General features: G+C 43.2%; 1 protein-coding gene across 1 annotated transcript in view; it reads right to left on the bottom strand.

Moving 5' to 3' along the window:
* RYR3 (ryanodine receptor 3) overlaps positions 1-27,120 on the bottom strand; it is a 365,900-nt gene that overhangs the window by 119,431 nt on the left and 219,349 nt on the right. Inside the window, exons 41-46 of the mRNA XM_047075357.1 lie at positions 25,380-25,509; positions 24,169-24,272; positions 20,917-21,052; positions 10,362-10,542; positions 8,839-8,947; positions 6,202-6,322 (exon numbers count right to left, since the gene is read on the bottom strand). Coding sequence (XP_046931313.1) covers positions 6,202-6,322; positions 8,839-8,947; positions 10,362-10,542; positions 20,917-21,052; positions 24,169-24,272; positions 25,380-25,509 — 781 coding nt within the window. The remainder of the gene's footprint in view (positions 1-6,201; positions 6,323-8,838; positions 8,948-10,361; positions 10,543-20,916; positions 21,053-24,168; positions 24,273-25,379; positions 25,510-27,120) is intronic.

Below are 27,120 nucleotides of genomic sequence, written 5' to 3'. Positions count from 1 at the left end.
GAAATATTCTCTTAGTATTTGGAAACTATTATCTGATTTAGGTGAAATTGAGGACAGATCTTCCAATAATTCTAATCTTATTTTAATACCAAAGTTCAAAGGTGAAGTGAGGAATACCATGAAGAAAATAAAAACTGCTTGACTTAGAGAATAAAGACAGGAGTTTCAAAGTTTGTTAACATCAAAAAATAGGAAAAAGAGCCCCTAAATGATCAAGGTAAATCAGAGCATATTTACATACTGTACTTCATAAATTACCTTGAGAGCCACAAAGGTTTAGTCCTATCCAGCCCAGAGCCTCATTCAACGCAGGGATCAGTGCAGGGCTCTGGCCAAGCAAGGAGAGAAGGGGACCTTCCCAACAAGAAGCTACCTGCCTCTGCTGAACACCAGGGGGAGCCAGATCTGAATGGCGAGGCTGAATTAATCTCTGAGACTCATGTTCTGAGGAACATTCATTTTATAGGATACTACTAAGTGTTTTGTGCTCAAAAAGTTTGGGTAATTCTGAGTTTGACATTTCTTTTATCACATGTTTTTTCAAAGGCTCTATAATCTTTGTTCTTCATGATAAGCACAACATTTTTGAGATTGATATCACCAAGACTGAGAAGTAAGAGACCCACAAAGATCAACAATTAGCTATCCATGAACAAAAACAGCACTGGGAGAAGCCAGAGGTCAACGTAAGAAACTTCAGTAACACAGTGGAACAAAAAACCTGAGAATCACTGCACAAGAAAGTAAGGATACATTTTGCCGGCATTATCCCAGGCTGGCACTGTTCAGGGCCAAGCAGGAGCTGCTCATCTAGAAAGAGTTCCCTTCACTGGGTAAAGAGAATGGGGTGAACAATCATCTCCTTTACCTTTTGGGGAGCTACATGAAGGATACCTTCTGTCTCACCCCAGCTAGAGCCCAGTGAAGGGAGAGGTCTCAGGAAAAGAAAGAAGGGCAAGGGCCACTTGCATCAACCAGGCAGTGGGAGTCACTGTGGTCACCAGTGACCTGCTCTGCAGAGGACCCCAGCAGCTCTTGCCAGTGAAGAAACCAACACCCAGCATTAGCCACCGTGAAACCCTGGCAGGTTTCCCAGGTTTTGTGTTTGCAGATGCCCAGCCACCTGGGTCTCTTCTCACTCCCATCTCTCTCAATGCCAGAACCCTGATCTGCATTGGCAGCCAGTCCTGGGCTCTGCAGCTGTACTGATTCAAGATGCCAGCCCAGACCCTTGTAGCTGATACCCACCATTGTGGGCACACTTGGGAAGACTTCCATCACTGGCCTCTGTTTCCATGCGTACACCCGTGGTAAGATCCTGCAGCCACGGGAGTACATGCAGACAACCAGGGCCCCACAGCTGCTTGTGGGCCCAGCTCTGGCCTTGCCTCCAGTCAGTGGCCTGCACTGCTGGGCTCATCTCAGCTGGCACCTTCAACTGTGAACTTGCATCTCACTGGCCTGAGTCTTGTCACTGGCTACCACTGCTGTGCACCTGTGGTGAGACCCTGCAGCCGCAGGCATGCATGCTGACAGCCAGGGTCCCTGCAGGTGCTAGTGCCTCCATATAGTTCACCCTGATACTTGCTGCTCACCCTGCTCACTGCTGCTCACACTCCACGTGTGTCTGCAACTGGCCTGTGCCACTACACAGGCACCTGCAGTTGGTCCCTGCAGCAGAGTGTACACATCACCGGCTGCAGCTACCATCACTGCCTACCTTCTTCCTAGTTGTTAGATATGGACTTCACTGCCGAGGATCCCAATAGCCCTTGCAGCTACTGAGGATCTCCAGCAGGACTTGCCAAGGACCGCATAATTATCAGTGTGGTGGACCGCAGTGGCCTGAGCTGCCAAGACATCATGCCCCCCAAGCTCCAGATCTAAACCCAAAGCACACACCTGTGCTTGGTGCCCTGTCCCATGAGATCTGGGGTCACAGCACACTCTAACACGCCCCCACCTGCAGGTGAGGGTGTTTCCTTACCAAAGTCAGTCCATGAAGTGTGAAGGGGCGACTGTTTCTCCCAGGGTGCAGGTATCTATGCAAGGCTATAGGTATCACAACAGAGAAGGGAAACAGGACACCACAAAAGGAACACAGTAAACTTCTAGTAATTGACCCCAAAGACAATGGAGACACATGAATTACTTGGCAAATAATTCAAAATAATTATTCTCAAGGTGCTCAGAGGTCAAAAACATAAAGAAACAAATTTTGCAGCTCAAGAATACAGTGACTGAATGAAAGAATTCATTGTGTAGAGCACTTCAACACCACCCTGGCCCAAGCAGAAGAATCCATGAAATTAAAGAAGGATCATTTGACATTTCCCATTAAGGGGAACAAAAAGAAAAAAGAATGAAAATGAAGAAAGCCTATAGGATTTATGGGACACCATTAAGAGGAACAATCTACACATCATTCAAGTCCCACAAGAAGAAGAGAGGGCAAAGAAGGAGAAAGCTTATTTAAATACCATTGAGATCTTCCCAAACCCAGAGAGATCTGTGGACATCCAAGGTCATGAAGCTAATAAGTCACCCTTTAATTTCAATCTGAAATGATCTTTTCCAAGACCCATTATACTAAAACTGTCTAAATAAAAGGCAAAAAGAATTGTAAAAGGAGCAAAAGAAAAAATTTCACCGACACCAGCGAACCCCCATTAGGCTCTCAGTATATTTCTCAGCAGAAAAACTCTGCAGCAAGCTAGGAGAGATGGGATGATACATGCAAAGTGCTAAATGAAAAAAAACGCCAACCAAGAATACTTTACCTAGTGGAGTTGTCTTTCAGAAGTGGAGGTGAGAGAAATACCTTCCCAAACAAACAAAAGCTGGGGAAATTCATCACCACTAGACCTGCCTTACAAGAAATGCTGAAAGAGTGGTGCCTGGGTGGCTCAGTCGGTTGAGCATCCGACTTTGGCTCAGGTCATGATTTCACAGTTCATGTTTCTGAGCCCCACATCAGGCTCTGTGCTGCCAGCTTGCTCAGAGCCTGGAGCCTGCTTCAGATTCTGTGTCTCCTTCTCTTTCTGCCCCACCCTTGCTTGCGATCTCTCAGAAATAAATAAGTGTTAAAAAACAATAAAAAAAAAAGAAATGCAGAAAGGATTTCTTTTTTCCCCCCATTTACTTATTTACTTATTTAGAGGGAGAGGGAGTACAATAAGGGGAGGGGCAGAAAGAGGGAGAAAGAGAGAGTCCCAACCAGACTCCATACTGTCAGCACATAGCCTGATGTGGGACTTTATCCCACAAACCATGAGATCATGACCTGAACCAAAATTAAAAGTCAGACACTAACTGACTGAGCAACCCAGGTACCCCTGAAAGGAGTTCTTCAAGCTTAAATAAAAGGATACTAAACAATAACATGAAAACATAAAACACACTGGTAATATGGATAAGTATATAGTTAGATCCAGAATACTCCCATACATAAGGAAGGAAAAAAAAAAGAACAGAAATAAATAAGGAATGGAAAAGACACTAAAATGATCAACAAAACTAATAGCTGACTTTTGAAAAGATAAAGTTGATAAAGATTTAGCTAGAATTACCAAGAAAAAGAGGGCTGAAATAAAGAAAATTATAAACAAAGGAGATGTTACAATGGTTACCACACAAATATAAAAAACCACAAGAGACTATTATGCTTAATTATGCACCAACAAATTGGACAACCCAGAAAAAATGGATGAATTCCAGACACACAGACCAATGGAATACAGTTGAGAGGCAGAAATAAACCTATGCATATATGGTCAACTAATATTTGACAAAGAAGCCAAAAATATTCAATGGGGAAAGGACACTCTCTTCAAAAAATGGTGTTGGGGGAAACTACATATTCATACTCAAAAGAATGAAACTGGACCCATAGTTACACCACTCACAAAAATTACCTCAAAATGGACTAAGGAAATGGAAGACCTGAAACTGTAAAACTCCCAGAAGAAAACATAAAAGGTAAACTCCTTGACTTCAGTCTTGGAAATATTTTTTTTTTGGATATGACACCAGCAGCACAGGCAACAAAACCAAGAATTAATAGGTGGGACTACCTAAAAGAAAAAACTCCTGCACAACAAAGAAAAAACAACAACGAAGCAAAATAGCAACCTACACAATAGGAGAAAATACTTGCAAACCATCCGACAGGGAGTTAAAATCCAAAAGACATAAGGAACTCATAGAATTCACAAGAAAAAGACCCTAAACCCAATTAAAAACGGCCAAAGGACTTGAGGGGTGCCTGGGTGGTTCAGCTGGTTGAGCATCAGACTCTTGGTTTTGGCTCAGGTCACGATCTCAGTTTCATGAGTTTGAGCCCCATGTTGGGCTCTGCTCTGGCAGCACAGAGCCTGCTTGGGTTTCTTTCTCCCTCTTTCTCTGCCCCTCTCCTCTTGCACTGCCTCTGTCTCTCTCTAAACAAACACACTTTAAAAAAATGGGCAAAGGGCTTGAAAAGACATTTTTCTAAAGACATGAAAATGACCAACAGGCGCACAAGAAGTTGCTCAACATTAAATCATCAGGGAAATGCAAATCAAAACCACAATGAGCTATCACCTCATACCTATTAGAATTGCTATTTTCAAAAAGACAGGGAATAGCAAATACTGGCAAGGATTTGGAGTAAAGGAAACTCATGTGCACTGTTGGTAGGAATGTAAACTGGTGCAGGTGCCATGGCAAACAGTATGAAGATTCCTCAAAATAATGAAAAATCGAACTATCATATGACCCAGCAATCCCCCTTCTGGGTATATTCCCCAAGGAAACAAAATCATCATCTTAAAGAGATATCTGCATCCGTATGTTCATTGTGGCATTATTCACCAGAGCCAAGACATGGCAACAGTCTAAGTGTCTGTTGATGGATGAATGGATAAAGAAAATGCAAACACACACACACACACACACAGGAATATTAGTCAGCTATAAGAAAGAAGGAAATCTTGCCATTGGCAGTAACATGAATGGACCTTGAGGACATCATGTTAAGTGAAATAAGTCAGAGAAAGACAAATATTGTATGGTCTCACTTATATGTATAATCTAAAAACACTCAAATTATAGAAACATGGAGTAGAATGATAATTACCAGGTCATGGGGGAGGTAGGGTAAATGAGCAGATGCTGGTCCAAGAGCACAAACTTTCAGTTATAAGATGAGTAAGTCAGGGATCTAATGGTATATATAGCATGGTGACTAAGTTAACAATACTGTATTATATCCTTGAAAGTTGCTGTGAGAGTAGAGCTTTAATACTCTCAATAGAACAACAAAAAAGGTAATTATGTAAGGTCAAGGATGTGTTAACTAAACTTATTGTGGTAAACACCTGCAAAATACACACACACACACACACACACACACACAATCACACTGTATACCTTAAACTTACATAATATTATATATTGTAGCTCAATTATGCTGAAAAAATGTGATATATCCCAAGGCATTTCCCAAACTTATATTACTCCAAACTTCTTAACACATACAGCAATTAATGTTTTCTACAAAAATGTTCTGTGTAACACCAGTTTGGGAAACACTGTAATAGTCAGAGTCATGTTATCTTTTCAATTCCTCCAACTGCCAGGAGGAAACTGCCTGGATAGCAAGTGCAGTGACATGGAGAAATTGAATCCTTTTGAGAAAGTATAGGTTTTGCAAAGCTAACATTGATCGATGCCAAAGGTCATCTGGCAAGTAGCACTGGGTGAAAACCTCTTTATATCCATGGACATGAGGTTCACGGGGCTGTGGTGGAAGGGAGCCCAAGTCAGGCCCTAGCCGTCTGCTGCCCACCTGGCTGCACAATCCGGGGACACTGAGGCAAAGGAGAAAGAAGGCTGAGGTGAGAGGAGAGCTTTCATTGGTTCCATTCCATCAGCTTCCTTCCAGAGGGTTAGAGCACTCAGAGGACTGTGAGGTCTAGACTGGCCCTCCCCATGGGGAAAAGGGTACAGGAGTCTCCGACAGCAGACCAGAGGAGACAGCAGCTAGCTGGAGCCAGGAGGAGAGAATTCCTCATTGCCAGAAAAGAGCAACCTTTCCCAGTGCTGCCTGTCCCATGAGTAGGAGCCTGGAAAGACAGGCTACCTACCAGTACACAGTCCAGCCCCTGAGCGAGTGGCCCCCTGGGAGACTGGCAGAACTCAGCCTTCAGCTGCTTCTCTTACCTTTGTTCAGGGAAGGCAGCTTCAAGGGGATGCTGATGATCCCAACCAGGTCCTCAGTGGGGACCAGGGAGCGCAGGATTGACCTGATCCGGATGGCTTCCCCCTTTCCTGTCTGGATAAGCTGCAATGCAGGGTTGGAGAATGACATAAAGGAAGTTCCCACACCCCTCACCACCCCACCTCCAAACCTCTGGCAGTGAAATAGTTCTCCTTAAGGGGTCGGTACACTTCTATATTTCTCTAATTGCCATAGACACTTATGGCCATAGGGAAAGAAGGGAGCTTTCTTTTTTTGATTTTCTCGAGGAGGTGCTACTGAGGGAATAACTCTGAACAAGGAGGTCACTCGATTCCTTTGCTGTGATTACAGTGGTTATGCCGTTATGGGATCAAGTCTCTGCAGTAAATGTGCAGGCTGCTGGGGATTTTCAGTGTGACTGCAATACACGGAATTCTCAGTGGCCATGACAGAAGTGTTGACATTGTGGCCACAATTCCAGACTTTAGAATTCAGCTAAAATATAGAAGTTACTTACGAATTTCACCTTCCTAAAAGTTTGATTAATGCTGGGGTTGGGGGTGGGCAAGAGGTATTGATAGAGAATGTCCTAGAGAATGTGAGTGTCTAAGCAGAGGTATCCCGAGATGGATAACCTGATCCATATGATCATGAATGAGCCAACCAGTGTGTACAGGTGCATATCCAGAACATGAGGACAGTGGGTAAGCTTCTGAGAACAGGCTCTCAGCTGCAAACTGAACTGTTATGAGCTCAGGATGGAATCTGCACGGGTGATGACGGCTCCTCCCCTCCAACCACCACTTACAGAGTAGGAGCCTGAGGGAAGGGTGCTGAGAAGGGTTATGTGTCAACTGTCAAGCCAGAGGGGCAGTAAGGAAGGAAGGAACTCCTTCCCGGATGGAGCAGCTCTGATGGCTTACCTGTCCCACAATGCTGTCTTCCTGAGAATAAGCCAAATGTGTAACTTGCTTTCTCAAGTGATGGCCAGTGATGAGGGAACTGACAACCTGCCTCATCCTGCCCCAAGACTGTAGAACATGCTAGTTTTTCCCTTCCTCCCTTTAAAGCTTCAGTTGTTGAAAGGCACAAAAATGGAAAGATGGGCTTATGTGGATGAGGCTGATTTATCACAGTAGGAACCAGAATCCTCAGTTAAGAATTCTGATCAGGCTCCTTTAGCAAGATTTAGACTTTCTTCTATGCACAGTACTTTTAACCTGGATTCTTCCACATTGGGATAGTTTCCCTACCCACTTGTAGATGGATTTGCAAATGGGCTAGACTGTGTTTTAGGCAGGCCCATAACATACTGGAAGAAAGAGAAGACTGGATACTTTAGTGCAGTGTCCTAACCTATAGGTCGTGACCAATTAGTGGGCTGTGCAATCACATTAGGGGGTTGTGACCTGCATTAAAAAGCATGAAGTAGATTAGTATAGAAAAGAAAATGTTAGCATGCAGTGTCTGTAGGAATGGTAAATTTAGTTTCTGGAATATATACATACATATATATATATATATATATATATATATATACACACACACACATACATACATATATATATATATATACACATACACACACATATATATATATACACATATATATGCATATATACATATATATGGTGGGTTGCAAGGTAAATTAAATTTCTTACTATGGCTAAAACAATTTTTTTTTTGGTCAAAAAGTTTGAAAGCCACTATTTTAATGAGTTCTGTCTTTTGTAAGAATTAAAAAAAAATACAACATATCTATTGTTAACCTGTCAATGACCAAATACACAGTCTCATCAACACTAGATACCACTGTTGATATTAACCCAATCTGCATTGCAAACCACGTTTGAGAGATACCCTGGCTTAATCCAAATGCGGTGAGCAGTGCAGGAAGAGGCAGGCAGGCACCAGAGGCTTGAATGAGCAAATCAAAGAGTTCTTTTAAGAAATGATCAAGGACATTTTTTAATGAAAAATATTTTTAAACTTTTCTATTTTGATATAAAATGGAATTATTTCCTCCTTTCCTAATCATGTGAGGCCTTATGTGAAATAAGGTCACTCTCGCTCATCCCTGAGCAGAGGTGGAAAGGGAAGAGGAGGAACATAACTTTTTAGGACAGAAGTGGAAGCCTGAGAAGTCATCCCATAAAAATAGAAGCATCTATTTTTTTTTTTCCTTTTGCCTGCGAAGTTTACCTCTGGGAAATAATCACACATGAGCCAGGGAAAGAGACTGCCTTCCTGGTGCCTAACACCACAGGGCATTGGGAAAAGAGGATTTTCCATGTGGAGTGCACCAGTGGCCACAGTCAAGAATCAAGTTGGTCACATTCTGGACAAATTGATGGAATGGAAACATAATTTGGGGGGGCTTATAAGACAGAATATGTGGAGGATGTGCCCAACTAGCGCCACAGAGAAATCACACAACACAGGGACTTGCTCAGGAATCATTCCTTAGAAGCCTGCGGCATCAGCTATGAGAGGTGGAAACTACTCTAGTAGCTAAAAGGAACTGAGAGAAATGCCAGAGACTGAAGAAGAAATTACGTTCAGGAAATCTCCAGTGCTCTTTTGCTCAAGCCCCTCAAAGTTGCCCAGTGGGAACTCACATGCATTTCAGGAGCACAGCGGCCCAGGAGATCTATAAGGGCTGAATAGAAAGACATAATTGCATTGCCCATGTGCACGATCTCTTCTTCATATTCACCGTCCTCCGTGCTGCGGAAAGAGAACCAACATGGGGAAGGTGTGAGGAAGCCTGGCAGGTGTGGCCATGTTATTGGACATGAACTGCAGGAAAATGAAACCCTCTGCTCATCCTAAGGATCCCATATCCTTTCCCTTGGGCACCCTCCCTCCCAACAACGTGGTTTTACTCAGTAAGCTCAAAGGACCCAAATGTTTGTCCACGGAATTCCTAGGTCCTCTGAACTTCAAGGCCTAAGTACTGACATGAGCTGATCCTGCAGACCCGTGGAGTGGAGCAGGATTTCCCAAAGTTCCCACCAACTCTTCATTCCATTTTCCACCCTGAACGTGCATGGAAAGCATATTGGAGTAAGTCCATGCCCTGGCTCTGTTGGTAACAAGCTGTACGACCCTGGCCTCTGTTTCTTCTCATGCCACATGAGGAAGGTGGAGCAGCTGATGTTTTGGGTTTTTTCTAATTCTACCAGATCACCTACCAGAGCAAATAATAAGCAAATGAACCCCAACTGCCTAGACAGGTACCCCTATGGGGTTATACCCACTCTCTAGATTCTGGGGTCTAATATAGAGGCTATAATAAAGGAAAGGGAACTGGTCCCAATACACAAGGACAAGACAGTCCACCAACCCACCAACTACATCCCGAACCCTTAAATACCGGGATTATCAATGCTGTGATTTTTCACATTCTACAGCTCTCTTTGTCTCTCTCTCTTTTTAAAATTTATGTATTTATTTTGAGAGAGTGAAGTGGGGGGAGGGACAGAGAGAGAGGAAGAGAGAATCCCAAACAGGTTTCCTGCTGTCAGCACAGAGCCTGACGCGGGGCTCGAATTCATGAACTGTGAGATTATGACCTGAGTCGACACCAAGAGTCGGACACTTAACTGAGTCATGCCAGGGCCCCGTGCAGCTCTCTTTTTTTACCTGAGGAATCAAATCAAAACACTTTCGGGAGGGAAAGCGGAGAGTACTACCTCTCTGCAAAAGTGAGGTAAGGGATGAGGCACTGAGGTTTAAGCACTAACGGGAATGGGCTGGAGGGAGACAGTGGCCGTAACCTTGGCCGGTCCAGCCTTTCGTCTCTGCAGCTTCCTCCTGTAGTGATGCCACGTAAGGGAGGCACAGTGGGGGCTGAAAGAGCTTTTAGATAGCTCGATCTGCCAGTTGGTGTAAGAGAGAATGGAAGAGGAGACATGCAAGGGGTGGGGGAAGGTGATCCTGATCACTAGCCTTACTTGGGAGAGTCAAGATGGCAGTGTGCTTGACAAAGTGATTTAAAAGGTTTTAACTACAACTGTAAAGAACCTGTGCTTTCCCCACTAGGGAGAAGCTATGGACACTTCCTTAATAATCCATTTACTGACAATATTTGGGAGCTCACCAATTGTATCAGGCCCAGAAGGCAATTCCATTCACTTACACTTCTCTCTTATATCCCTGAGAGGGGAGGTCGAGAGCTGGGTTTTCAGAGATCTTAATGGCACCCTGCATGGCTGCCAATAGACCGTTTCCTCCTTCACCTCGCAAGGCTGGGCCGAAGCACTCTGGGCGTCTGATGAGCAGCTTGACCACGACGCTAGCATTTTCTTCCACACTTTCACCTAAGGAAAAGGGGCATTATTTCCTTTTTATTGGAAGGGACACCCCCAATTATTTCTAATTGATGAGGTGAGAAGAACAGTATTGGATTGAGTGTGTCACTTATTCTTAAAATTAGGAGGTAATACTGATGGAGAGAAAGGGGAGCTTTGATAAATTCGGTCAAAATCTGTTTTCTGAAGCATTAAGATTAACCATCATAGAACAGAATCTGAGTTTTAAGTTTGGGATTTTTGCACTGTTATTCTTTCACTACTATTTTGATCCTCAGAAAGCAAGTCTTCCACAGATTACTCATTCAGTCACAATTGACTTAGAGGACAAAGAACCTGACATGTTTACTAACTCCATGAGAAGCTGCTAAAATGTATCTCCTTCCTTGCTCGAGAAGAGGTAAAATGTTAACTTAAGCTGACATGCTTCAATTAACATCCAGGGAAATAACATGGTAGCTCATGAACTGTATTCTCACGGACTATTAACACGTACTTCAGAACAACCAAGTCTGTGTGGATGGATGACAGACCTTTCTGAAATTATTTATCCAGCTTTATCCAACTTGATAAAATGGTCTTGGTTATTCCTAAGTACCTCTGTGGGAAGCTGCAGGTTGAAGAACTGAATTCTGCTGGCATTTCTCTTTGGAAGAACATGGACCACTGAGACAGGGTTAATTTCCTGAGGCAGTGATTAAGCAGGGGAACTGGAAAACTTAAGGGAGGGGTCCAGCCAGCGCCCCTCAGAGAGAATACTTGGTACCAAAAGCGGTTTTTGCAACTTGTTCCAACAACTTCATGAAACACACTTTCGTTCTCAGATGAAATCTTAATTTGTGTTGAGAATTTATCTTTGGGCTAAGACTCTGAGAAAAGACTTTTTTGATGTTGTGCATTGGATAAAGGCTGACAAAAAATTTTTCCATGAGATCATCAGATATTCTCGGAGGACTGAGTTCTAGAACAGAGGTTGCCTCTTGATACACTGCTGTGTTAATTATTTATTCTCGCATCAAAGTACTTCAAATCTTAGCAGGCTAAGTCAATAACTATTTACTACCACAAAGTTTCTGTAGATCAGGAGTTTGGGAGTGATTGAGCTAAGTGGTCCTGGCATGGGATCTCCCATGAGGATGCTACCAAAATGTCAGCCAGCACTGCAGTCCCGTGAAGGCTTGACTGGGCACGGAGTATTGGCTTCCATGCGCATACACACACACACACACACACACACACACACACACACACACACAGACAGCTGTTGGCAGGAGGCCTCAGCTCCTCACCATGTGACCTCTCTGTGGGGCTGCTTGAGTGTTCTCACCACATGCCAGCTGGCTTCCCACAGAGGAAATGATTGGAGAGAGTAAGGCAGAAGCCGCGATGCCTTTTACAACCTTGTCACATACTGTCACTTCTGCCATATCCTATTCATTGGAAGTGACTCACTGAGTCCAGCTCTCACTCAAAGGGAGAAGCATCCATCTTTCGGAGGGAGATGCACTGAAGAATTTAGAGACATATTTTAAAACTATCACAGGAGTTCTGTTTAATGAAAACTTTTAAGAATCAACTTAGAGGCGTGTTGTAAGCAGAGCATTAGAATGGGAACCCAGAAGCCCTGGCTTTCATTCCAGCTTTTTAGCAAATCAGTGCAAGTATGCATGGTGCACAATCTCCTTGGGTCTCACGTCCCTGTTGAGATACTCATGCAACTTCTAGTTTTTTGGAGTCAATCTATTAGTCTAACCTCATATACAGAAATTTCTCCCTCATGTCCAGAGAATCAAAGGGGCTGAGCCTGCTGTCCCAGGGCTTCAGATTAGCTTGTACTGAGCTCTCACGTGAACTCACACCTGAACACACTTGATTTGACTCATGGCCCCGGAGAGCATACAGTACAACCCAGCGGTGGTCCTGGCCTAGAGCTCAGCCTGCTGACATCCTCTTCTCATCCAACTGTCTAAAGTACAGGTAAAATTCAAGATTATAAATACACACCATGTAAGTTTTAAAACTGTGTAACTGGATTCAGAAAAGTTTTCATTACACTGAATTTAAATAGTCCGCTGGCATGCATTTACTGTTTTATAGCTCAATCCTTCAGAAGACTAAAATTCTTATAAAGAGGCTTTCCTCTAGCCAGATTATGGAAAGGGCCTAAATGTCCATCAACTGACAAATGGATAAAGATGTGGTTTATATATACAATGGAATACTACTTGGCAATGAGAAAGAATGAAATCTGACCATTTGCAGCAATGTGGATGGAACTGGAGGGTATTATGCTAAGTGAAATAAGCCAGGCAGAGAAAGACAGATATCATATATTTTCACTCATATGTGGATCTTGAGAAACCTAACTGAAGACCATGGGAGAGGGGAAGGGGAAAAAACAAAAGTTACAGAGAGGGAGGGAGGGAAACCATAAGAGACTCTTAAGGACTGAGAACAAACTAAGGGTAGACGGGGGGGTGGGGGGGGGAGGGGAAAGTGGGTGATGAGCACTGGGTGTTGTATGGAAACCAATTTAACAATAAATTATATTTAAAAAAAGAGGCCTTCCTCCAAGTTCCATCTAATATATAAAAAAGAATTTGATCTTATTAAAACAGAATCCATGTGAAAAAAATTCTTAGGAGATGGCAAAAGGGCACAATAATCACAGTAATGGTATGGTGGAAAGAATCATTGAAGGAGAGAAACCAAGGAGATGTTCAACAACGTTGAGCAACCTGTGGAAGATACAACAATGATGCCAAGTCCTAAGGCCATGTCTTCCTATGAGTCAACTATGAGTCAAACCTAGCATTTATATTTGATACAGTTTAATACAGGGTACAGGAGGGGCACTTAAAGAAAAGCACCAGGAAAATCAACATATTTGAGAGCAAATAATCTTAGTTATGGATACAACTCACAGCTCACTACTTTCAAATGTTGTTGGCCTCTATAATTTACCTGGTGTCACTTATATCCACACTCCCAGTTGTCATTTTTCATTGTAAGAATAACGAAGCTAAAACTGTAAAATTTTAAGTGTCAAAAATGGCCAAAAACCTCTAATCCCGTTATTCAAACTTATTTAAATATCATACTCTGATTCTTTCAGTTCTCAGGGTGGAAACACTTGTGGATCAGCCATGATCTTTACCAGCATGCTGAAATCAACCTAGTTCTTCTTGCCACAGTGATCAGCATCATGGAGTTAGATGGAACATGGACCACCATGTGCAAGAAAATGTGAAAAACTAAGACCGTGGGTTCATTCACCAAATTAACCTTATTTTATCTGAATCTCAGGGCTTCAAATCTAAGCTAATTGAGTGAGCTGCTACAACTGACCCAGGAAGCCATCTCTTGATTACTAAATCGTAGACGTCTGTGGGGGATGCAGAGACCAACCTGCAAGAGGAAGGAACTGTAAGCAACCATTGTTGCTAATTGGAGAGAGGACCAAGGAAGAGGATTTCCAATGGCTTCAGAAGGTAGAGGAGATGGCATAATTAGGAGAGAGAACATTCTATTCCTAATTACCTGTAGCTCAGCAAACTAGACTGCCAAACAAATCCACTGTGGGGAAGCTGAATACTGACCTTGAGGGCATTTTTTTTAAGGGAGCAAGAGATCTGAGGTAAACTAGTTTTGCCCAGGGGCTTAAACAATGTTTTTACTTGAGTTCCAAAATGAATAATGAGCTTAATAACTGTGTGAATGTTCTCAGTGCCTTTCTTCAAAGGCTCTCAACACTATCTTTACATTGCTACCTTCTTTTCAACATTCCTGAGAAGTCAGATGGAAATGGCTGTGATTCTCCCCCTATCTGACCCTGAAGCAGTCATTCTCACCACAGGGATGATTAGTATTATTGCAATGATTTTACCTACAGTCCGTAGATTTTCTTACTCTCAATATTCTAACTACAGTCCTTGTTTCAAATTCCTTTGCCTGGAATGCCTTCTTCCTTCTCATTACCCTAACATAAACCCTTGACCTAGGTAGCTCCCATTCATCCTTGGAAGCCCTAGAGGACCTGGTCTTCTCAAACACCCTGCCCTCTTCCTGTAATCATTGAACACAAGTATAATTAATACATTGTTTGTATTAGTTTGTGTCTGTTTTTGTCACCAGATTGTCTATGTAATAAGAACAGAGCCTTATGTCTGCATTATCTAACCCTGTATGCTCAAGCATCTTGTTAACATCTGACACATAATAGGCATTCAAAAATATTTTTGAATAAATGAATAGACTCCATTGAGACTCAAGGCAGAGACTTGAAATGACTGGATGGAAAGTTTGAGGGTCACTATCCATTACTGTATTACTAGATCAACTGTCAGCCTTTGTTTACAAGCACCTGGGTTGTTCATTTCTTCAGATTTCAATTAGTCTTAAGGAAAAGAACATATCCTTCATCAAGTCATACTGTAGGAAGAACGAACACTGGAGGCCTAGCATGAATGCATCTAGAGTGTCTTAACTTATAGTATCACAAGGTAGGGGCGATGAGCAAGACCCAATACCTTTTAATTGTAAGTGCCAACTTTAATACGGTTGTCGGCAATTTGCATGAACCAAGTCATTGCAAGTGTTTAAGATATACGATCTCCTCCTTAGGGCTTTCTAATCTGTGGAGGGAGGAGCTAGGGATAGGTCAATAAACTACTATGGCAGCCAGGGAGCAAATGAGGAACTGTTTGCCCATTTGGTCATTAATTCAAGCATTCAGTAAGCCCACATTACTTGCTAGTCACTGATCCAGGACCAGTGGACAAGTATTGTAGAAGATGGTCAAGCCTAGACCCTGGAATGAGATAAGTGGAACAGAGGAACTCTACCTGGTCTATACACCTGCAGCAGAGCTTCTCAAATATCTTGCAGATAGTGCAACAGAGGCCAATTAATGCCTTTCTAAGAGTAGAAACCAGGAAATCAGTTTCTATGCAGCTGAAGTGGTCCAGGTGGAAGATAATGATAGCTTGAGGTAGGATGTGGCCAGTGAAGATGGAGAAAAATCAGCCGATGGCTTTCAGGTAACTTTTAGACATTGAATCTACAGAATTTTAAGTGGATTGAATGTGGGGATAAGGAAAAAGTCTGAATTAAAGATGCCACCTAAGAGTTTTGCAAAGTCAGTAGTGCTAGCTAGGGGGATGGGGAATCTAAGAGAACAAGTTTAGGGTAGATATACAAATTAATCCTTAAGATGTTCAAAATTTGAAATGCCTATTCATCCTTCAAGTAGAAACATCAAGTAGGCAGCAGGTTACACAAGTCCGGGGCTCAGGGAAGAGAAGAAAGGATGGGAATGTACATTGGGGGGATCACGAGCAAACATGTGGAATTTAAAGCCAAGGGACTGAATGAAAACCTTGCAGGGTGGACTGGTACAGTAGTCCAGAAATTTTAGACACTGGTATTTAACGCTAGAATCATGCTAAAATGTTGCCCATGCATCTAGAGTTTGCATCCACGTGGCTTTTTCATGAAATATGTTAAATAAAATTTGCCTAAGACTGAAACCTGGAGTCAGAATTGAGGTGTGTTCTAATAGGGTAGAGTCCACCTTTTAAATACGGGCATTCTCACTGAGTTAATGAAAACCAATTTGTGATAGGTAGGATCATTATACTGCCATTTTGTGGGAATAATGTTGATGAAGCAGCTTTAGCCTGGTTTTACTATTTCAGTTAAAATCTACATTATGTAGGTATCAAACTTCATTTACCATCGTTATTAAGAAAATGATTGATAAAGAATCCATATACCTATGGATTCAGGACATTTGGGCTCATGCCAAAATGCTCAGCCAGCACCACTGCTGGGATCCCACAAGAAGCAGTGGGGGAGAAATGCTGAATGATTTACTTAGCATGAAAATAACAAGGCCAAACAGCTTTTCACCCCAGTCAGATTTCCTCATTTTGGTGCTCTGGGCATTTGTTTGCCATTGGCTTCTTTATGTGAGTAATTTATTTTCTATTACTTGTGCTGTTTTGACCATCTATCTCTGGGCGTTTATAGTTTCACTTTGAGTTTCTACAGATGGAGCCACATTTCCTTGTCTTTGTCACTATGAGCCCATCCTGACCCCAATGACCAATTTCTTTCTTCTCAGGCACAGAGATTCAAGAAGGTCCATTGGGAGAATGAGGAAGGTGGGGTAGAAGAGATTCTACATGTCTTGTAATTGGATAGAAGCTATAACTCAGACGTTAAGTACCCAACCCCCAGTAGCCATATCTCATTTGTAACCCATATTGTATCTTCTCTCACCACAACAGCCTGAAGTGTCTCCTGAGTAGAACACTGTGATGTTGTTTGTAATTGTCTTAAACTGTTATGTAAATCTTTTACTATTGGTCAATTTTTCAAAAGTTTGCTGAATCTTTCCAACTGTATTATAAATGTGAGCGTAAGAACAATGTCTAACACATTTTAATCCTAATCATCCCTAGTCTTTAGTACCAATCACACCTAAGAGTGGTTATTACATCCTTTCTGACTCTAATAAATACATGGATGGAAATGAACCGGCTGATTTTTTAAAGCATCTTTATCTACTGTGCCCTTCAAAGGTACCATGCTACTTGGTGCTTTTGACTTTAAATTTTTTTTCAGCTTTATTAAGATAAAATTGATATATAATAAAAGATTAATGTTTCCTAGTTCAAGCCAATCAGTATGCTCTCACCACACTACTCTGTTATTCTATGTCCATTTGTTTCTCCAAGATGTTGTTCAACACTTGCCTTTTTCCCCAGGTATTCGTAGATTCACTCTACCAGATTCCAATATGCACTGTCACTTTTGGCATGTCAGTAGTCCCATGTGTCACTCTGTAGGCAGGTATGGTTGATTACAAGGTTTTTAGTAATTATTCCAGGTACATTTCCGATAATTCCACTTAGGTTTGCTCTGTTTCCTGCTTTACGACGTCAGGGCTTTTAGGTCATGTCTCTTATTACATCTCATAGCCCCTCACATACGCTTCACGTGTCACATAATGGATCCCCAAGTTATGTCCACTGATGACAAATCTGCCTAGGGAAATATTCAGCAAAGCTAGGAATAGTGTGTCCCTCACAACTAAGTTTATAGCCTGGGGAAGATATCACTAAAATACTCCAAGGACTCAAAAAAAGCACAAAATAACTTTCCCTTCTTCTTGTGGATTGGTAAGACATCTTCCTTCTTGGAATCTACATTAGGAAGGGATTAATCAGATACCTAGACAGAGCTGTGTCTAGACTGGTTATAAAGTTTACAACTGCTGGGTAAATATAAGCCTCTCAACTTCATTACTCCCACAGTAAAACACAACTCAAGGCTTCTGAGCAACCTAATAAAAAAACGGAGAAAATTATAGCCTCAAGAAGTTCTTTTAAAGACAAATCTTGTTTAACAAGATTTAAATCAAACATTAAGAGAGACTAGGAAAATAATGCTAGAATTTTCCAATTCTATTATTTTGATATGGCAAGAGCTTTTGATTTGGCTTAATTTAAAAAAAAAAAACATTAGTGCCAAACAGTAATTAAATAATGCCACAATTTTTGAACATCTCAAAGGAGAAAACGCTGTTTCTCCTTATTCATTCATTAGACTACACTACCAAGACAATACTGCACAATATTTGAGTAATGTTTGGACTCTTGGGCCAAATTGTTCTATTTCAAATCCTACTTCAAATCCTGCTTTACATCCTACTAGCTGTGTGATTCTGGGCAAGGCACTTAATCCTTCTAAGCAACTGGGTCTTTCTCTATAAAATGAGGAAGATAACTATACCTAGGATTTCTGTATTATGTAAGTTAACACATCCCAATTTTTTAAAGTTATTTATTTTGAGAAACAGAGAGCAAGCATGCAAATATGGGGGAAGGGTGGGGGGGCAGAGAGAGAGGGGGACAGAGAATCGGAAGCAGGCTCCGTGCTGACAGCAGACAGCCCGATGTGGGGCTCAAATTCCAGAACCATGAGATCATGACCTAAGCTGAAGTCAGACGCTTAACCAACTGAGCTACGTAGGTGTCCCCAATCCCAAAGTGTTTTGAACAGTGCCTGGCACATGGTAAATGCTCAGTAAGTGTTAGCTGCTCTCATCACCACCATCATCCTCACTAACTCTAACATCACTCACTACCACTCACCACAGTAACCCCTACACCCACTATGGCAATCCACCACCCAACCATCACATCCCATCATCATCCACTGTGACCACCCACCATCACTCATCACCCCCCACAACCATCACCCACTTCTCATCACTAACCACCATCCACCTCAATCACCCCAAAACCTGCTATGACCACTACTCAACCCTCATATCCCCAATCAACATTACCCCTCACCATCATCCAACATCACCACCTGTCACCACCCACCATTACCCATCATGACCACTCTTATCATCTACCATGATCACCTCTAACACCTTTATCTTTCACTGCTGTGTAGATGCCACAAAAGGGCTGGGAAGTCCTTTTTAATCACCTTTTAGACATAAAAACTTACAGAGGGCTTTGAGACTCCCAAATAATCCATTTATTAGAGTCTTTCCATTTCAAATGCCCTAATACTCTTGTAAGGATCATAAACAATGACAACTAACATGACTGCAGGCTTACTATGTTTCTGGCACTGTGCTAAGTGTTCCACAGATTATTTCATTTAAGTCTTATGACAGCTCTGTGAGGTATATACTACTGTTATCTCTACTTAACATACATAAAAAAACTGAGGCTAGGAAAGTTTTAGTAATGTGCCTAAATTTGCAAAGCAGTAAGTGTTTTGCACTATATTTGCTCCTCAGACACTCCATTCTCGGGCCCAAAGTCTTCCATAACACTCAGCTGTTTTTAAAGCACTTTTGCTCCTTCTTTAAGGCTTCAATAAGATTCTAACTTTTTCTTTCTCATATGTTCCATCTCTCTGTTTTTCAAGCTTTCCCCTGTGACAGTCTACTCCCACCGTTTCAACTACAGATCTGCAAGTCTATTCAGTCCCAATCTGGTCATATGAAACTAGCATACATCAGTGTTGGAATGTGGGCAATCTAGATAGGTGCATAGCCGGTGGATTCCTTTACCTTCATAACCTATGTAGACAATCCCTCTAAATGACTCATAAAGCTCTTGATCTTGAAAAGGTGGTCAAGATGAATAAACGAGTCCTGCCTTGATTTGGTTTGTAGTCATATAGTCTACTGAGATAATTTAGGGAGACTTATGAATTCTTAAAATACACTTAAAAAAATGTCCCTATTACCATAGTACCTCTGAATTAATTCTGGACACGTGGTCCAGAATCAGATAGATTTGGATAGAAAGTGGAAGAGATTATTAGAGGACATGCTGACACTGGCCTCAGAGAAAATGGAATTCAGCAATGATGGTGAGGAACAGTTAGGGACACTAAAGAGCACTCAGAGAGTGGCAGAAGACAGGTGATCAAGCATCTGACTGGATGAGACCCAGGGGGAGAAACCAGGACAATGGAAATCATTCAAATATTAAGAGTGGAGTCTAGGAAGACAAGAAGTAGTGCGGGGATGAAGGGAGATAAGAAAAGCACACAGGAAATCAGTGATCACATTATGTCAGTATATTCCAAGATAAACTCTTATACCTAGAACACTTGGCATGATTGCTTATTAGCTGTAATCCCTCTTTGCAATCGTGTAACTAGCCAAGCTGGATTTGTTAGCCTGGAACTCCAAACTTGGAGAAGGGAGAAGGATCACAATTCTGATGTGAATATATGTGAATTGGTATTAGAACACAATCTTGGGAGACAGGGCACATTTTCAAGAAAGTAGCCCACTTAAATTTTACACAAGATTCAGTACATTTTACTTGGGCAGCTAAAGAGGTTTTGTAGACTTGGAATTCATTATAAGTGGGAAGTGACTTGTATGAGAAGAATAGTATTTAGGGTCGCCACAGAAATATTTTTTCTCCTGGGAGTTGAGCTACCTTTTATAGTTACTCAGTTATTTTTAATTTTTATGCATGTATGCATCCATTCATCCAATAGTCTGAGGATCTGAGGGCACACCTGAGGTTAGCTTTGTGAATAAGTGAGATGAAGCTATTAACAATCCCCTGTTTTACTGATAGAAGAGGTACAAAGCAGTGACAAGCTCTAGCCTTCGCCTTTATTTTCTTCCTGGATCTGGTGCAAGAGCTCAACACACTGTCCACCAGATGCTGCTCTTGGTCCTTGTCTGGCCTGAGATTGTCCTGTCCCCCACCACCTGTAGAATCTATCCTACTTATAGGTAGGAAGAAATGCAGAGGATCTCTCTTTCCTTGTATGTACCCAAGTTTATGCTATCCTAGGTCTGAAAGGCATGAAAATTTTGGGACTCACTGTTCACAAAGACGGCAAACCTCAGGAAGGACAGGTAGCGCTCCCCTTCGATGGGGTTCCAGCCGACGTCAGGGTACCCTTTGGCTAGAAGCATGGGGCAGCTCTGCAAGCCACAGCCTGCCAAGTAGGTCACCACCTGCCAACAACAGTACAAAAGTAAGTGTCTCAGTTTTTTACGAGACAGCTGTGAGGCCTACAGAATTCTGGGAACAGAAGGGCTTTCGTTTGCCTAGAAGCTAGAGAGAGCCCCAAACTTTTAATAATTCAGTAAGTTTGAAATCAGAACTTCTAGTTCATTGTTTCCAAATAGCCAAGACAGATTGTCACTGTTATGTAGGAATATGCCATGAGCTCAGTTCCCTGGATTTTCCAATTCTGGCAAGAGGGAACGGACATATTTTAAAAAAAGTTTTATGTATTTTGAGAGAGAGAGAGAGAGAGGTAGAGAGAGAGGGAGAGAGAGAATCCCAAGCAGGCTCCACGCTCCTGGCACAGAACCCGATGTGGGGCTTGAACCCACAAACTGGGAGATCATGACCTGAGCCAAGATCAAGAGCTGGACACTCAACACACTGAGCCACCCAGGTGCCCCAAGAGGGAACTACTATTTAAACATAGGCCTAACTAGGGGGTCTCTGGGGAGATAATGGGTCCAGGTGGGCCATGTTCATTTGGCCATGGTATTTCAAGATCAAAATATTGAGTCACTGGTTGACTCTGAGTGGGCCCTTGACTAACTGGGGCTCCCTACTCAAGTTCTGCATTAACAGCTATTGTCTCAAGTCACAAGCCAAATGTTAAGGTTGGGGTGGTGAGTGAGGGGCTGTGGCCAGTTAAGACCTGGGATTGGTAGTGTTCACTTCCTGGGTCACTGGATATCAGCCCTGTGATCTTGTAGAGTGTTTTATGACTTGCCTACTTTTTAGAAGATGTCAGGCAAGAAAAAGTGCGTAGCAAATAGACCTTTGCTTGAAATGCAGTTGCTATTCTAATTTAGCCTTTATTATTTTATGTGTACAAGGAGAAGGGGAGAATCCACTGGGCTGTAAACTCCTCAGTCAGGAATTTGTATCTTTTTAATTTTATGATTCCCAGGGCTCAGCACATAGCAGATGGTCAATCAATGTTTTTCAAATGAATCATGTATTTGCTGAGGTCATATACTCCAAGTTGTTTTGTAAGAACAATGGATCTAAGTCAAAATTCAGTAAGAAACAATCATCACACCGTTTCCTTCTTAAACCAGTAAGGATACTATTCTGCTTGGAGCTTAGATTTGATTTGGCCTTTAAGATGTGAGAAAAACATCAATAAAGCCAAGAATTCAGCAGTGTTTTCAAGGTTACAGGTGCAGGACATTTCACTGTCCGCTGAAATAAGCACCCTTGCGTGTCTGTGTGCGCGCGTGCACAACGTGTGTTGGTGGGTGGGGGGGCTGTTGCTCAATCTTAAGGGACCTAATTTCTGTTGTGATCAATGGCAAGGAAGAACTGTGGCATTTACCTGTCCTTTCCCCTCCCTCCTAGGAACCACACTTGGGTGATTTCCTGACACTGGTCCCAACAAAGTCTGTGGCCCTGTGCTGAGCCACTGGGACCACCTGAAGAAGCCTCCCCCTCACAGATGTCCCTAGGTCCCCATTTCTTCCCTTTCCCAGCCTCCTGGACTCTCCTTAGCCCATCTTCCACCTTCCAGGGGGGACTTAGGGTCTTTGTCAAGTGCTGTCATTTCCAAAGCTGAGCTACAGCTGAGGATGGGCACTGAGTCCCCATCAGTGTAAGGTGGCACTGTCCTAGTCTAAGAGAACCATCAGCCACTTTCTTATCCAGGGATCAGTTACCATCTCACCACCTGAAACGTGGAGTTCTTGACTGGTGTTGCAATGTATGCAGAGCAGAGTTTGACTAAAGTCTGTCTCACCAGAAGCAGACTAGGAATATTCGTGGCATTTGTGGAACAGCTATCACGCAACGTACCGCTGGGTGGCAGAGCATGAGTCCGTGTGTGTATGGGAGGGGGTGTGTCTTGTCTCTGTTCTCATCAGTTCTTCTTGCTAAAACCAAGATGTGCTTTCTAAAATACAAGTCATTCCTCTGTTTAAAGCCCTCTGATGGTTTCTGTTGCTCTTGGCTCTACAGAGAGGTCCTGTAATATGACAGGTGAGAGCACGGCCTCCGGAGCCAGACCCCTGTGGCTCCTGGCTCCGACACTTACAAACCCCATGACACTGAGCACATCAACTAAACCCCTCTAGGCCTTAGTTTCCTCTCCTATAACTGGGGGCACTAACAAAAAGGCATGTTCTAAGGGTTATGTGAGTTAATTCAGAGCGGGACCTGGCCCACAGTGATCCTATAGGAGTATGAACTTCTATGGTAACCATTATGGTAGCATCAAGCCCAATTCCTGTCTCCCCTCACTGTTCACCACTCCCCCCACACACCCCATGATCCGTCACACCCACCTTCCCGATTCCCAAGCATACCATGCTTTCCTCACTGAACCTCACACATTCTTGACACACTTTTCCCGATGGTGAGGCTGCTGGCTTCCTACTCCCACCTCAGCTCATCACTTTCCTGAGTGACCTTCCTGATCCCCTGGTCAGGATTAGAAACTCTTCTTCCATGCACTTCCAGACCCACTACTCAACGGATGACCTTTAACTTGTTCCCCTCGCCCCTCACCAGACCAGTCTTCATACTGTAAATCTTGGCAGCCACTCAGTCAAGGAAATAGCCCCGAGATGGAATGGGGAAAAGATGGTAGGTGAATCAGCCTCCAGTTATCACCACCAGTGGGAGCACACTTCACAATCCCAATGTGGGGCAGCTCAGTTTTGCCTCATCTGTACAAGGATAGGACATGTGGGTGTTTCTTGTCCCTATATGGATTATACAGTTTTCTATCATGTTTCTTTCTTTAGTGTGTGAACTTAAAAATTCGATGACATAGAACTTTATTAGGATCTAGGTCTCTGGTAGTGTTCCATGTAGACCAATGAGGCTGGGCCTCCACATACAGACAGCACACATATCCAGATATCCATGTCTAAGAAGTTGACTATCCCTGCCCATAGGAGATTCTCTGCTCCTAATTATCATATTGCTGCTGGTTACTCACTTTCTACCACATTTTCATGGAGCATTGAGAGTTTCTGATGGAGACCCAGCTTTTGGTCTGCATTTCCTTGTCCTGGCTGTGCTATAAGGCAGGAGAGGGCAAGCACATTGCCTCCCCAGGGCCAGTTACCTTCTCAAGGTCTGGTTCCTCTAAGCCCAGGGCTAACTCGTTGTTGTCCATCACGGAGGAAGCTGCCACATCTAGCGGGGTAGATCCCCTCATCGAAGGAGAGGCTGAGGAAGGAAGAGAGAAGGAGAGAGAAAAGGGACAGAGGCCGTCCAGCGCTGAGCTGAGGGTGCAGTGCACATTCATGGCCAGGAGAGGGCAGCAAGCACATTAAACTCCCATCACCATTCTGAGGGGGCTGCCTGCCCAAGAACAGAATTTGTTATCCCGGTCCCCATACTCATTATTAATTTTGACTATGGATTAAGTCAGAAAATCAGTGCACGTAATTATCAGGGACCATGTATTTTCAAGTATTTTTCTAACATGGTACTTCTTGGAGCTCTGCTGTGGTGATCACTCAAAAGGTAGTGATGTCACTTAACCAACTAATCTCAAATGAGTCGGTCATTTCTAGAGCCACCAACCAGAGTTTGAGAATAGCCTCAAACAGCATTAGCTCATACAGTTACATCAGGTCACCAATGTTGTCTTTTATTTTCCTTTGGTTCTTATGCTAGAACTCAGAAAAACTTTTTTATAAAAGGTTGGGAGTCCGAGATTGCATCTGATAATTTGGAAACTCCAGCTTTCAGATTTCACATGCATGTATGAGTGGTTTTGTGTCTTTCACAAACTCATTTGGTTTACATCCAGGACAGTGAGTAAGGCATATGCACCGTGTTGCTTTTCTAGTGGTGGTGATGGATTTACACGGTCCACAGTTGCTCTTGGCCAGTCCACCTCAAAGCTTAGGAGAGAGGGATGCAGCCTGCAGCCAGCCCTCCAAGAAGGGGTTGGGTCTCCGACCTTGGTCTCATTAACACCTCCTTGGTCAGTGGAGTGGGCTGGGGGTGGGGGAGCGGTGTCCCCAGACTATAATTTCAGGCAGCATTTCATGAGCCATGGGCCACCGGTCCCAAGGAAGACAAGGTAAAAACTGTGTGACTATGCCAACACAAATCTGTCACCAGTTCTGGGTGGCAGCAACATCTCTACTTAGGTTGGACAGCAGAGACATGGTATCATTATTTCATTTATTTTTAGATCAGGCAGCTTCCTTCTTCTATTTAAAAATACCTTAGCAGGTATGTCACTTCTTTCGCTTTACCTCCTAAGTGGCCAGGAGGAGTGTCACCTCCAAGTCCAAATGTGGAAGTGATAACATGACATACCTAGGCCAACACTGCTGTTCTCCAACAGGTAACTTAGATGCTCAAACATGGCCTTCTGATTTTGCCGGCTAATTCGACAGAAGTAGCAGAGGAAGCGGCAACAGCTAGCAACCATTTTTGGAAAGGCAATCTGTAGGGAGAAAAAGGAAATGTCAAGGAAAAGAATCTATCATGAGTCCTTTCTGAGAAGTCTGACTTCGAAGAGTCTTAGGGTAGGCCATCCACTGACCCCCACCTGTCAATACGGGTGTATAAGCTATGAACAGTTTGCAAAATGCATTTCGTCCTTGCTTCTAGTTTTTTCGAGGACTTATTCACAGGAGGGACAGAGAGGGGACACACCTGAGAGGAGGCTTCCAAAAATATTGAGAGCTAATTATAGTTCCTGAAGTATCTTCCTTTCAAAGGAAAAAGAGGTCAAACAAGAATCCCAGACACCCTCCGATGTCACATGAAATTGCACGACCCTACATCACACTATTGTTTCCATCCGGGAAGGGAGCAGACAGAACTGTGATGAGCAGGTCCAGAAAGGGAGAGGAGCGATCATGATGAGAAGGTCCAGAAAGGGAGATGAGCGATCCTGACAAATAATGCCCAGCATTAAATCAAACCTGGGTCCTCTGGGTAAAGGCTGGTCCCCCCAGAGTTGTGGGAGCCTGATAAGCATTGCCCTCTCCGAATGTGAGCCCTCCCCAATTGCTTTTTTCTTCCCTAGTTACTTCTGTCCTTGACTACTGCTCTCCTACGGGCTCCCATAGCACTTGTAATCTGATTCATACAATTTAGCACTGAGATGCCATCTTATGTTACTGCTGATTGTACTTGGCTTCTCTCCTTAACAAAGTAATTAGCATCTCTAGAGCCTGGCCACATCTTAGTTTTGATCCAATAATGCTCAATAAATGGTGTCTATGTTTAACCTAGCTCTGGATCCTAGAAAGCCCTTCATCTCTCCTTTTAGAATCATGGGGGTGGGGTGCTCTTACAAGTAAGGGCCCAAAACCTATATGCTACCTCCTTGCTGAGGCATGCAGGCATTTTCTCAGGGCTCTTCTGGAGAGTCTGCTTTTCCAAGGGACCAGAAGGAAGTGAGTGAGAAGGAATGTGAGCTTGGCTTTTGCTCTTCCTTCATACCCCCAACTGTCCATACTGGTGGAACTGCTTTGGGAATCATTCATTCCTAGGACCCTTGCCCTCTGGAATTTCCAACATTTGAAAACATCCCCCATCTACTGCCTTAGGACCCTATCTAACTCTGAGGACCCCACATAAGCTAGAATAAATGTCCAGGGGGCTCCCCCTGACAGCAGGCTTGTTACAGGGGGCTGGGAAGGAGAGCCGACATCCTCAGGAGCTTGGCACAGAGAGGAAACACATGCACCCCTGAGGGAACACTGCCAGGATCGTTATTAAGATCTTGTTCTCCTTTAGAACAGCATTCTCCTGACACAGCACAAAACCCAGAGGAACTCCATGTTGGAAGGAGCAGGGCTGCAGAGTATGTATGGGAAGTAAACTTAGCAGGTGAACAGCCTCGTAGAATGAGTGGGGAAAGCTCTAAGCTTCAGGAGCCAGAGCGCCTACACTGGCTGGATTCCATTCAGCAGCTCTGTCCCATTCCTTGGCTGCCTCCTGGCTTTATGCACATCCCTCCCTCTCCCTGGGAAGAGGAACTGAGACAATGGACACCAGCTATTTGTCTGTGAACAAGTCACCACATGCACCTGCCCAAGTCAAG

This window comes from Lynx rufus, unplaced genomic scaffold (assembly GCF_022079265.1).
Source record: "Lynx rufus isolate CCGP_SWC_20201006 ecotype Redwood Valley unplaced genomic scaffold, mLynRuf1.p SCAF_13, whole genome shotgun sequence".
Lineage (NCBI taxonomy): Eukaryota > Metazoa > Chordata > Mammalia > Carnivora > Felidae > Lynx > Lynx rufus.
The sequence above is the reverse complement of the archived record's forward strand: the minus strand, read 5'-3'. Positions and strand labels throughout refer to the sequence as shown.